The sequence below is a fragment of the Cyprinodon tularosa genome, unplaced genomic scaffold, assembly GCF_016077235.1.
Source record: "Cyprinodon tularosa strain WSP-4 unplaced genomic scaffold, ASM1607723v1 ctg365, whole genome shotgun sequence".
In the NCBI taxonomy this organism is placed as follows: domain Eukaryota; kingdom Metazoa; phylum Chordata; class Actinopteri; order Cyprinodontiformes; family Cyprinodontidae; genus Cyprinodon; species Cyprinodon tularosa.
The window spans coordinates 169,474-182,439 of record NW_024039080.1 but is presented as its reverse complement, the minus strand read 5'-3'; the positions used below and the strand labels follow the sequence as shown (position 1 = coordinate 182,439).

At 42.7% G+C, this 12,966-nt stretch overlaps 1 protein-coding gene across 4 annotated transcripts in view; it reads right to left on the bottom strand.

Annotated features, from left to right (window-relative positions):
* The window catches only part of LOC119790473 (rho guanine nucleotide exchange factor 9), a 93,530-nt gene extending 83,893 nt beyond the window's left edge, over positions 1 to 9,637 (bottom strand). For 3 of the 4 annotated variants that reach the window (XM_038296005.1, XM_038296008.1, XM_038296007.1), the window contains exons 1-2: positions 9,371 to 9,637; positions 2,969 to 4,613 (exon numbers count right to left, since the gene is read on the bottom strand). In XM_038296005.1, coding sequence (XP_038151933.1) covers positions 2,969 to 4,537 — 1,569 coding nt within the window. In that variant the 5' untranslated portion in view covers positions 4,538 to 4,613; positions 9,371 to 9,637. The remainder of the gene's footprint in view (positions 1 to 2,968; positions 4,614 to 9,370) is intronic. The other variant, XM_038296006.1, reaches the window with a different exon arrangement.
* Between the last annotated feature and the right edge of the window lie 3,329 nt (positions 9,638 to 12,966).

Below are 12,966 nucleotides of genomic sequence, written 5' to 3'. Positions count from 1 at the left end.
TTTTGACACATCAGTAAATCAAGAAGTTCCATGAAAACACGGGAGGTTTTCCAACTTCTGGTTTTTCCTGCTGCAACAGTGTCAGGCAAAAATCCATCCCTCTGAAAACTAAAGAGGTTTTCTGTAATCACATCAGTCGAGTGCAGTGTTTCCCAACCGGGGGTACAGTTAAGTGTAACTGAATGGGTGCAGAGTGATTTGTTTGAAGAGGCAGATCTCTGCCTCCTAATGTGGGATACAGGCTGGAAGAAGAAAGATGTATCCCTCTCAGCATGATGCTGCCTGCACCGTGTTTCATGGTGTTTTCCAGTTGTTGGTATCTAATATAAATCCAGCTCAGTAACATAGTTTACAGTCTTATCATTTTCTTCCTTTGAATCTCTGCAGCTCCTCCAGAGTCACCATGCGCTTCTTTCATTTAAGGAGTAACAGAGATCAACAGATGCAGGTTTTTAAAGGCTGAGCCGATCCCTGATGCAGATTTCTTTTTTAGGGTGGGTTTTGCTATTTTTTCCCCCCATTTAAATAATAAAAGTGGAACAATTATAACACTTTTTAATTTATGCAAAAAAATCCATCCATCCATGTTCTTACTGTTTATCCGGGTTCTGGTCATTGAGGCAGCAGTCTAAGCAAAGATGCCCAGACTTCTCTCCTCCAGCTGCTCTCTGAGGCGTCACCAGGCAAGATCAGAGACATCGCCCCTCCATCGTGTCCTCCTGATGGAGGTGTTCCAGGAGGCATCTAGAACAGATGCCTGAGCCTCCTCAGCTGGCTCCTTTCCACATGGAGGAGCAACGACTCTACTCCGAGCTCCTCCCTGGGTAACTGAGCTCCTCACCCCATCTGGAAGGGTGGGCCCAGCCACCCTGTGATGGAAACTGATATCGGCCACTTGTTTTCGTGATCTAGTCCTTTGGGTCATTACCCAGATCTCATGACCATAGGTGAGGATGGCTGCTGAATGGATCAATCAATGATTGAACTGATTAATATTGGCCATAGATAATACACAGAAATATCCGCCAGCTGGTGAATCGGTAATAACGACACCTTGTGGATAAATGAGGAAAATGTCAGGATGACTAAAACTTCTGCAGGTTTTTGTTGAGGCTCTTTCCAGCCTGCTTCTCTTGCTGGCTTCCATGTTTGCAGGCTGCTGCTCTTTAGCCAACATAAAGCACTAAAAGGCTGCGCTCTGTTTTGGAAACTCATCAGATTCTCTAAGGAACCAGAGAGTAAACACAGGCAGCACACTGCATCAAAGCAGCTCTGCACCAAACCTCCAGGTCTGAGAGGAGAAACTCTGACAGGGAGGACCTGTAGTTTACAGGGAGGGGTGCTTCCATCATGGGGGACTAATTCCAATGGTTTATTAAAGTAACTTATAACTTCTTTAATTCTGTTCTTTTTGGGCCTTTTAGTTTCTGAGCTCAGCCTGAGGATGGACTAAACAGTTTGATAATCGGTTGGTTCGTCTATTAACCTCGTCTCTGCACTGGAAAAAATCCAGATCTAGATTAGTCATTTTTTCTTAGAATAAGTGCATTTGTTCTTGGATTGAGGAGGTAAAGGAGACATTTTGCCAATGGAACAAGACAATTTACACTTAAAATTAGAAAACACAAATGCATTGTCTTATTTCAAGTGCATATTATCTAAATATCTCATTTTAAGAGTAAAACTGGTCATTCCGTTGGCAAACTATCTCATTTACCTGCTCAAATTAAGGGTAAATACACTTAATTTAAGACATTTTTTACTAATTTTTAGATCGTTTTTGCAGTGTGAGCAGTCGGGTGCATCCCTTGGTCTTCATCATGACGGCTTTTTATTTTCTCTATTTATTCTCAAAAGTCTTTACAGAACATTAGTATTTTTAATATAAAAAGATGAACTCTAATACTAAACAGATGATTTTAGAAGGTGTTTGATGCCTTGGATTTTATTGTAAAACATGTAAAATAAAGAGTTTTTTTATTCAAAATCAAATATAAAGCTTTTAGGAAAAGCTGTTCACTTTTATTCTACTTTATAAATATGCCTGAGTTTGTTTTTTTTCTTATGTAAAATGATTGAAATACGTAAAGGATTGTGTCTTTAAGTGGAAAATTTTCAGAGGGTATGAATACTTTTACAAGACACTGCAGACACTGTTTTTTATGTGGTTTGAAAAGTTCTACATGATAAAAAATATTAAACAGTAGTTTAATGACCAAATAAAATGAAAAGGGGATTGAATTCCAGTAACTTTCATGTGTATCTTTGACCCCAATCTAGATGCTAATGCAGAAACCTGTTAAATGATTGTGAGACACAAGATTAGCAGTTTTCCCAAAACAACTGCTCCTAAAGCGCTTGCCTCTGCATAATCTACCCCTATAAAAGTGCGCTGAGTATTGAGATGTCATATCTCATTTAGTCAGAAGCTGTGGCTAACGTGTCCCGACTCGCTGGGATGACTGGGAGGTGGATGAGTAATTCAGAGAAGGGGAGGCCGCCGTCATGAGGAGCTGACGTCACAGACCTGCTGCAGCCCAACGCTACAGGCTCTATGGGGAATATCTGCTTCTTTTCAGGCTATAAACGAACATCCACATGGGGAAGGACACATTTTGTAAGATCGTGCTCGTCTTGGCATGGACTGTAACCTGTTTTCTCCAACAGATGGGGCAAAAGGACAACATGAGGGCTTCTTTTTAACAGACTGCATCATAAAGCTCTGGTACCTTTCACATCCTGGGTTATTGGTGATTGTTTTAATAAGCAAACATGTAAATGCAGTTACATACATGAACTTCTGAGCATTTGTGCAGTAATGACATGACACATGCTTCTGGGTAAGTGAATGAAGTGAAAAATGCCTGCCATGAAATGAACACATGAATATGCAAACTGGGATAAAGCTTCTCTGATCAATGCACCATTTAAAATAAAAACATGTCTGCTTTGCCTTTTTTATACTTACCTTGAATATTTCTTCAGTGGAATCGGAGGCTGCTACGCTATTGGTTGTGCTCTCTTTATCCCCTTGTTGTGATTGGATACTCATTTCCTGAACTTGGTGGAAGTCAAGCGGTGCATCACTGGAATCCTGCTCATTTCCTTTCTGTTCCCGGACCGTTTCCTCCTGATGGAGACAGTTCCACCGCTGAGCATCACCCTCTGTGTTTATCCTCGAATCCTGAACATGATTCTCTGCAGCAGCCGATGGTTTGTGGTTTGTCACATTGCCTGTGATCTGAAGGCCATTAACAGCCTGAGATCCAGAAGAAGCTCTAAAAGCTTTCAGAGCAACTTTAGGGGATTGAACAGCAGCCGTTGGTCCTGGAGTCTCGCTGATGGACCTGCTGGGAGCTGAGGGTTTGGCAGTGGGAGGTGTGGAGTCTGTTCTTTGGAGTTTTAAAGATCCTTCATTGTGGAGTGTCAGAGAAACACTGTGAATGTTGTCCACTGAGTGCTGTGGCGCCTGGGGGGAGGCCATCGGAGTCCTCTCTCCCTCCGGAGGAGAGAAGGACCGCGACGTTGTCCGCCATTTTCTGGCAGACTCTGCTACGCTGGTGAAAAACTTAAACAGACCGCCAAAGTGTCCCTTAGTGTCGGAAGGTTTGGGAGGCGGCGGCGGCTGAAAGTCTCTGACGCTCTCAAAGTCTACGGATCCAAAGTCTGAGTCCATGGTCTTTTCTAGCGAGGGGAGTTCAGAGTCGAAGCTTCTCTCCGAGTACACAGGGTTGCCCTTCCCCAGGAGGGAAATCCTCCTCAGGTAACTCCACACATCTTTGGGCCTCCTCCCTCCGCTGCGCTGGGCTCTAGGGCTGCTTCTAACGCTGGGCTCCTCGCAGTCTGCGCTGCTTCTGTTGCAGTTGTTTGAGTTGCTGTTGCTCTTTTTAGGGTAGGAAACTCTGTCAGGTTTGCAGCCATTCTGGATGACAGCCTCCTCCGCAGCCGTGGGCTGAAGGCCCTCTATTGGTGCAGAGAGGTCAAGGTCGTCGAACGAGCAGTCAAAGTCTACAGTATAGCCGGCGTACGAATGCCTCTTCCCTCTGCTTCGAAGGGTGCCTTTACAGGTCTGCTGCGGCGTGCCGACGTCATGGCAGAGAGAGCTCTCATCCACCAAGGAGTTGCTGAACTTGGCAGTGGACAACTTCCCTGCTTTTCCTCTGAAAGCAGCGGGGGATTTCAGCTTCTTGAAAGACCGAACTTTGTCTGCGAAGGAGAGCTTAGGGATGGTGGCCTCCCCGGGCAGAATCATGGAGTGGGGTCTCCTTTCCAGCTCTGAGACGGCTCTCTTTCGGTTTAAGATGCGCCAGATGCCGCCGCTGGCACGGGCCCTCCGGTTGACCTCCTGTCTGTCCCTGACAGGGGTCTGAGAGGAGGCAGCTTGGCTCTCTCTCTGCACCTCTACGGGCCCCAACCCCGTCTGCTGAATGCAAACGCTGCCCGTCTCGTTCTCCACATCCAGGGAAACGTTGAACACTCTGTTGACAAACCCGTTAGGGTTTCTGCTCTCGGAGGCAGGGCTGTCTGTCTGTTCCATCCTCTCTCATTCTACGGTGTCAGCTATCAGTTCCGCTGAACATCATGCTTAGGTCCTCTCTCTGTTCCTCCAACACCTGGAGGAGCAAAACCACATTTTTATTCAGGAATCTGACATTAAACGGACAGCACTGTCATTCCATATATCCTCCTTTCCCTTTATCCGTTCACAGAATACCCAGAAAGGCCTGCAATGGATGTCGGACACAGACTGAGTGGTGAAACTAATGTGAAAACAGTGTTTTATCCTGAATCTCACGCTTAACAATACCTACATGGAAGATTAACACAGTGAGAGTTTGATTGCTGCCCCCCCCCCCCACAACCATCATATTTGGTACCAATTATCCAAAGTAATTATTTGAGTCCCCGTCCCCCATCTAGCCGCAAGGCTGCGTTGTCATGGAAACACTCACTACAGGGATGTCTGGTTATTTCAGCCCTGCCTCTGCTGTGACATCATCACACGACTAAGATAAGCTCCTTGTTGAGGATAAGGATGCCCCCCCACATGCTAATTAGCCATGTTTAGTAATCCCTGCGGTATACGGGGGGGGCATCTTACATCATTCAGGCCTACGGCATAAACTACTCACGCTACGTGAGATCTGAAGTAAACTCTTCTTTTCATCTAATGTCACGATGCAGTTCTGTTTGGATTTTATAAATAAGTAACCCCCCCGACCCACTTCCAGTTGGTTGATCCAACTGAAATTTTGCATGTACAATTATTTATATATCTATAGATGAAATGACAGATAACAGCTTTGAACTAAATGTGGTTTCTGATTTACAGGAGTTTGAACTGAGTCCAGTCTGACAGGAGCCTGCTGAGCGTGGAGCAGCGATCCAAACTCCGCGGCAGATTTATGATGACATTAAAGCAACTTATGGTGATGATTCCCCAATCATACGACCTTGGAAAACATTTTACAAGGTCTTATGATGGACCATCATCATCATCATCATCATCATCATCAGGTCTCCTGTGGTGTTCCTCCTCTTGAATCCACAAACCGGATCACAGCTCCACACTCAGCAGGCTCCATTGCAGACCTGACTCAGTTCAAACACCAGAAATCACAATTAGTTCAGCTGCAATTTATATTAAATATAATCTCTGATAGAAATAGAAATGATTTCATAAGCATAATCTCAGCTAGATTAAACAATGAGAAGCGGGTCAGGGACATTTCTTATTGAACGCATCCAAAACTTACCAAACTGCAATCATAAGTGTAAACATGTGGACACTAAAATGATTCATCTATTCTTATATTTGTAATATAATATATAATAAAATAATAATAATATTTACTCATTTGTCGTGTTTAGACCGTGAATGTTTCTGTCTTAGAATTGGACGTAGATTTGTCTTCAGCCCCCAGAACCTTTAATTGGCAAATCCATGCATTTGCAACAATTACCTTTAAAAGTCTTGGAGGAATATGATACCAGCTTTTTTTTTTGCAATTTCATGACAAAGATTTCTAAAAATCCTTTCTGCAATACATAATTCCAGCTCATTCAGATGGGATTAAGTGTCTCAGTAAGTGGACATTTTTAAGCCCTCTCTAATGAACCTATGTTGTCCTTTAGGAGGATGAATCTCCAGCCTGATCTTAAATCATTTTCTTATAGGATTGTCTTTAATATCCATCTCCATCTTTTAATCTCTGACCAACTTCCTTAGGAAGATGGACTTCTTGGCCTCGCATGGCCATTGGCTGGACTTCCACGTGCCGCTCTGCAGCTCTACCATCGACACTTATGGAAGATAAATAAAAGTAATTGCACCATGAGATGTTTACGACACCCCATGTCTCCAAAATCAGCGCTGTGGGCAGCATTCCTGTGTCTTATGATGGTTTATTGGTCTCTAACATTCTTTCAAACAATCATCTGAGTCTTTCAATTATAAATGAGATCAAATTAAATCAGGTGTTTTTCCAACAGTTCTGTTGTTTAAGCGAATCAAAAAAAGGGGAGTAAAAAAAATATTCATTATACAAAATATTAAAGATTTGCATTTTTAGAAGTATTACTTTGAGTTTCCCTGTAAAGACATAAACACATTTAAAGGTTGGTTTAGTTTTAATACTCTACAAAGGGATTAAAGAATAAATACGTTTGAGAAAAACGGACTTAAAGCTTGACTGTTTCGACATTTTGGAGAAAAAAAGAGCCAACGAGGAAAAACCCACTAAAGAGAAGCAGACATAGCTAACTGTTTGGCTGCATTGTAATATATAAAACAAGAGGGATAAAATGTGGTTAAGTGACACAATATTTTATACTTCATTTAATCAAAGGGATTTGGAGATGACAACGTTTCATTGTGCTCGTTTGGTTACTTCATATCCATAGAAGCAAAGGAAGTTTCATTGGAAAGAAAGCCAAGACAATGCAGCAAAAAAAAAAGATCAGACGTCCTTACAGAGAGTTTGGCGCATGGTGAAAGTCATGCAAGCAAATATTTCCCAACCCAAACGATGTTAGAAAGCCAGAGCAGTTTTTAAGCAATGCCTCTTGGAGTGATAGATCAAGGAATCAGCCTGGAAATGTCTGGGTTGATTTGAAGCATGTGAACATGATGTGTAAAGCAACTGCAGGCAGTGTGATTGCAGGGTGTGCTCACATGACAATGTGACAGAAATCAGTGACTGCAAGGTGAATTATGAGCTATGCAGAGATGCTGTTTGCTGATAATAACGTTTTTTAGGTCCAAGCAGTGGAGCGGCCTTTCCTTTCCTCAGTGAGGGCAGAAAAAGCCGAGGAACAAAGTGCTGCTGAAGCAGGAAGGGCTTGGCAAAGCTTCACAGAGGAGGAACGCCATTCTTTTGATGATGTTCAGACTTTTGCCAGTAACAGCGTGAACGGCTTCTGGACAAAACATTAAAAATTGACGTTTTATTTTTAGCCGATCTGCTCTAATTACATTGAAGTGAGGAGCTACGCTGTGGCTATTTAAACTGCAGCTTTTAAAACCTTGGAAATAAAACTGAATGAGGCTCAGAAACAGAGCCGGCCCAAGGCATAGACAACATCGGCTTAAAGCTGGAGTACATTAACTTAAAGGAAAAGTCGCTAATATTCAGAATACAAACTTCTGAAAGTTCTTTAAATCTGAAATGATTCCATCCTGTTCAATAAATGATCAGTGTTTTTAATTCAGTCATTTTCATGTGAATGTGCTTTACTGGAGGCATCCATGTTTGTCAAAGAACACTACTGCCACCTACTGGTTAGTGACGTCATGGTGCGGTATCGGCTGTTGATCAAGTCCCAGTGCTGTATCTGGTGTTTGTCACAACGCGCTATTATCCAAGTCATCTGGAAAACATTCTTCTTCCAAATGTTGGCTACATATTACGGGTTTTTTCTCTGGCCAGAAGTTCGATGGCAAATCCTCCCTCTTCAAGTTGGCGATCCAACGACCAACCCGTCCGTGGAGGATCAGGAATCAGAAAGGTGGAATAACTCTTTTTTTTTTTCACTTTTACCCGATGTATTCCAGCATCCAGCTGCCATGCACGTGGGCATTGTCAGTTTCACTATAGCTCTGGTGAATTTCAATGGTGAAGTCCTCTGGAAATCTTCAATAATTGTTGTTGATTGCAGATGTGTCTAGTAGTTCCCATTGATTTAGCTTGGAAAGCGGGGAGAATGGCGCTAGGCTAACCGCAACGTGACGTCACTGCTGGAGGGAGGGGTTACTATATTTGGGAAAAAATGGCCGCTCCCAGACTCGCAACAAAAAATATTGTTTTTATTATTTTACTGATTAACGCTAAATTCATTAAATCACAAAAACGTTTTAGTTTTAGGTATAAATAATGATCCATTATTCCTGCTGACCGGCCTTTTCCTTTATAAAATAAATAAAAATGTATTTAGAATAAATGTAATTATTTTAAGATGTTAAGGCATCTTGTAGCAACGATGATTAACTTCCACAAACAACAAAGTCTCTATAAATTAAAAAGAATCTCCTGCAGGTATCACCAGCTCACAACCTCTGAAAGGAAGAAGGACCTTAAAAATATCTGAAATATTCCCCTGAAGGCTTCAGATGCCTTTTCCACTGTGCAGGGGCGGATTTAGGAAATTTGGGGCCCTAGGCAAAGACAGGCAGGGGGCCCCCTGAGAAGAAAACCCATAAAACAGCCCCATTCTACAGATAGAGAAATGTTAATAGAATAGACATCCATTATTTGTTCTAGGTTTTGTCCCTCTCTTCTTGTCCCTTTTTCCTCTCTATTTATCAGCGTTCTGATGGCATTTTAACCAAAGGATTTTTATCAAAAACATAATTAATGTGCACAAATAAGGAATAGTTGTATTAACCATACATGGAAACAGAGTTTTATGGGGCCCCCAGGAACTTGGGGCCCTAGGCAACTGCCTAGTATTGCCTAATGGTAAATCCCCCCCTGCCACTGTGGAATGAGCAGCTGTGGAGGCTGGTGGACATGAAGGGAACCCTGCAGGGAATGAGGGGCCCTGGAAACCTTAGGACAGGCTCTGATGTTCCTAAACTACACATTAGATTTATTAATCAGATTCGCACTGATGATAATTAATATTCTAATAAGGTTTCGTTAATAGAAACAGTCTGTAGAGAAACAAAGTCAACTTCTACAAACTAACGCAGTTATTTTGCTTTTAACTGTTAAACTAAGTAGGAAGTTCTTTGGGCGTTTTTCCTTATTAAACAGGAATGCTGCGTCTCCTGATCCCGATCCTGGTCCTGATCCTGGTCCCGGTCCTGATCCTGATCCAGCAGGCAGAAACAAACAGCTGAAGCCTGGAGCCCTGCGGGGCGCTCACTCACCCGCAGCCGCGTCCCGCAGCCTTTCAACGCCGCATCTGTCCCCGCAACACACCGCCTCAGCTCCGGACAAACTCACACTCTGCCTCCACCTCCAGTCCTGCTCAGGGAGAGAAGAAGGCGGATGTAAAGTTGGAGAAGCGACGCTTTCTTCCTCCTCTCATGGGTTTGGTTTGAACTGCTGGAAAACTTTCATCAGTTTGGAGAAAAACTCCGCGAGTTCAGAGGAAGCGCTGAAAACTCAGCCTGCAGACAGACAGGCAGACAGACGGACAGAGAGACAGGCAGTCAGCTCTGATTGGTGATAAAGCTCTCAGGAAAACACACACACCCATACTTGTTCTGCCATGCGTCGTGAGGACCATGCAGGCTGACAGGGCCGGTCCTAGTTTCAGCGTGTGAGGGCCGGCCCTCCTTAAATCATAGGCTCCAACTCTTCCTCTCCTGCTGAAGCTCCTACCTGTGACAGTAAATACCTGAAGGAGCTGCAGCAGTAATCCAATGGTAACTCCCTAACTGATGCATGCAGTATATATAGACTATAGAGACGGTTGGAATATGGTGTAAATTTCTATTTCTTTAAATCGTAGAATCCTTGCAACAAACTAAATTAAAATAAAACTAAAATGCTTATGTTTGAATATTTTTCAAAAATCTGTTGCGGTGCAGGATGGGGTTTAGCATCTAAAGGCAAACGTTTCCCATCTTATATTCATTGTTGCCAGGTTGGGATGTTTCCCAATCTGGCAGTTTAGGACGGCCGTCTATGGGTAAAAAATTTTTTTCTTTAGATTTACGGTCAAAGAGATCAATAGACTTTGGTTCAAATTGTTTAGATTTGGTATATCCAGGTGGTTTATGGAAATTTTTTTGCTGGAAAACGTGAGTCAGTGACATCTGGCAACCCTGCTGATGTGGGGAGTGTGGACGTTACGCAGCAGCAGTCACTGTGGCGTCCGTGTTAATAATCAAAGCCAGTAAAACCGGGTTAGATCGGTTAATCCACAATGTCTGTTCTTATTGTGTTTCACATATGAGATGCACGTGTGGGCCAGTGTAGGTGGAAAAATGCCAGGGCCAAAAATCGTTCCCAGTCTGAGCCTGGGACCATGATTGACTCCCATTGACTTCCATTGATTTTCAGTCATTTTCAACCCTTTCTATGGCCTAACCCTAAACCTGACTCTTACCAATGCAGACCTAACCCCACAGACACCTTAGCCCTAGCTTGTGAGGACCAGTAAAATGTCCTCGCTGTGATGGTAAAATAGGAGCAATGGTCCTCACTCTGAGGGCTACAAAGGTACACATGCCACCCCCACCAATTTAGTGAAAATCACAATCACAGCCGATAGAAAATTCAACAAGGCCTTGAGCAGAATTTAAATGTTGGCCCCCACTGATAACTGAGATCATTTTAGATTAATTATTCACATTGAATATTCAATAAATACACCAACTCAAGCTTTTTATATGTTTATTTTAAAGTACTAGTGTAAAGAACCGAGACGTGTCGAGCTGCAGACTGGCACAGTCAGGACGCCTCGTTACAGACCTGTTCAATACGCCCTCCTGTACTGTCAGGACCCCAAGTTTATTCCAGATGTTTTATGCGAGGCCTGCATGTTATTCTTACTTAGGTACCATTTTGGATACTCTAACCAGCTTCAACAGTAATTATTTAAAGTAAAGTCACGTAACTTAAGCAGGAATACGTAAAAATGTTTTTATTGTAACTGATACATTGAAATATGATTCTAGTGTTTAACTTCTGTCATTTTACTCAGAAATATTGTATAGAAAACTGAAATATAATATATGCAATAGAGCACAGGGTATATATGCTGCCCGAGTTTATTAGAAGTAGAAGAAGAAGAAGACATCTGAATGTTTAGTGGATGAAAAAGTAGCGGAGGCAAAATTTGTCAGAATGATCAGACAAGCAGATTTATCCCAGATTGCTTCCTCGCAAAGCATTATGGGATTTGTTGTCACACAAAGATGGTGCAGGCACCGTGCATGGAGGCGGAGTCACGTGAAAAAGGATATTAAATTATTTCTTTATTTTATTTATTCATTTGTTAATCAGTCAGCAGCACTGGAGAACCACAGGGGACAGTACTCCCACCACTTTTACTCTGCACACCTCTGACAATAAGACAGAGTCCTGCAGAAAGGTTTGCATGACTCTGCAGTCATTTGGGCGTTCAAAGATGGACAAGAAGCTGAGAAGAGACAACTGCTGAACCGCTTTTTAAAATGGCGTAGAAACAACAATCTGACCCTGACTGTGAACTAAAGGTAGATGATTGTAGAAAAAATAAATTAACCCTGTTATCATCCTGGGAGAAGAAGTGGAGATGGTGGATGTTGGAGCTTGGCCTGTTTTCCCGAGATCCAACTACGAGCTTTTTAACTGCAGCAACTTTAAGATACGCTATTGGAGCTGGAATTACCGCGGCTGCTGGCACCAGACTTGCCCTCCAATGGATCCTCGTTAAAGGATTTAAAGTGTACTCATTCCAATTACAGGGCCTCGAAAGAGGCAAAAATAATCCCCCAAGGCTTGAAAATCTAGCAGAGCTGAACATTGATAGAGGCAGACCAACTGCAGATATAGTTCTGCTGCTATAGGCTTAGACTGCTGGAGGACATAGGGACCCCTTTTTCATCATTCTGCTTCATTCTATCTCTATTCTCCCACTCTGCAGAATCTGTTAGTTCAATCTCTAACGTTCTGCTCTCTCTGCTTTTTCTCATAGTAGCTTCATCTGGTCTGTTCCTGTTTGGCTGTGACTCCATCCTGGAGAGAAATATCAGCTGTGCTGCTGCCATCAACACCTTTGTTTCTAGATGTTGGAGCTTGGCCTGTTTTCCAGTGTAGTCCTGTTTCTCTGACTGTGACTAACTGGATGTGCTCTCTTCATCCTCTGACATGGGAGCTGGCTCGGAGCTCGTCTGCCTGGCTGTGTGTTTCCTGGACGGGGCCGCCTGTGGACCTGGTTGCCTTTTGTATCTATGCTTCTTTTTCTATGTCTGCTTCTGTCTCCTTGAACCCCAGTGGGCCTCAGCAGATGGCCGCTCACACCGAGCCTGGTTCTGCTGGAGGTTTCTTCCTGTTCAAAGGGAGTTTTTCCTCTCCACTGTCGCTACAAGCATGCTTAGTGTGAGGGATTGCTGAAGAGTCAATGAGTCGATGCAATCAGCCGGTTTTCCTTAGATAGAAAACTTTGAATCAATCTGACTGGATGATCTGGTTGATCTGGATCTATAAAGTGACCTGAGATGACATGATGTGAATTGGAGCTATAGAAATAAACTGAATAGAATTGAATTAAATGTAATTAATGTTCCTTTAAATTTTTCATGTAAATTATTTATAAAATACTTGTAATGTTTTGAAAAATGTTCTTATAAACCAGGATTGTCCAGCAGGGGGCCTGATACTTTGATTAGATATAAACTTTTAATAAAATAGAAAATCAGAAGTGTTAGTTTTTCAATTAATCCAGTTCTTACGCTTTTTCTTAATTTCCTGGAGCTTTAGAATCAAATGTTTGTTGTGTTGCTGCTTCAAGTTTTTATTCATGGATTAATAA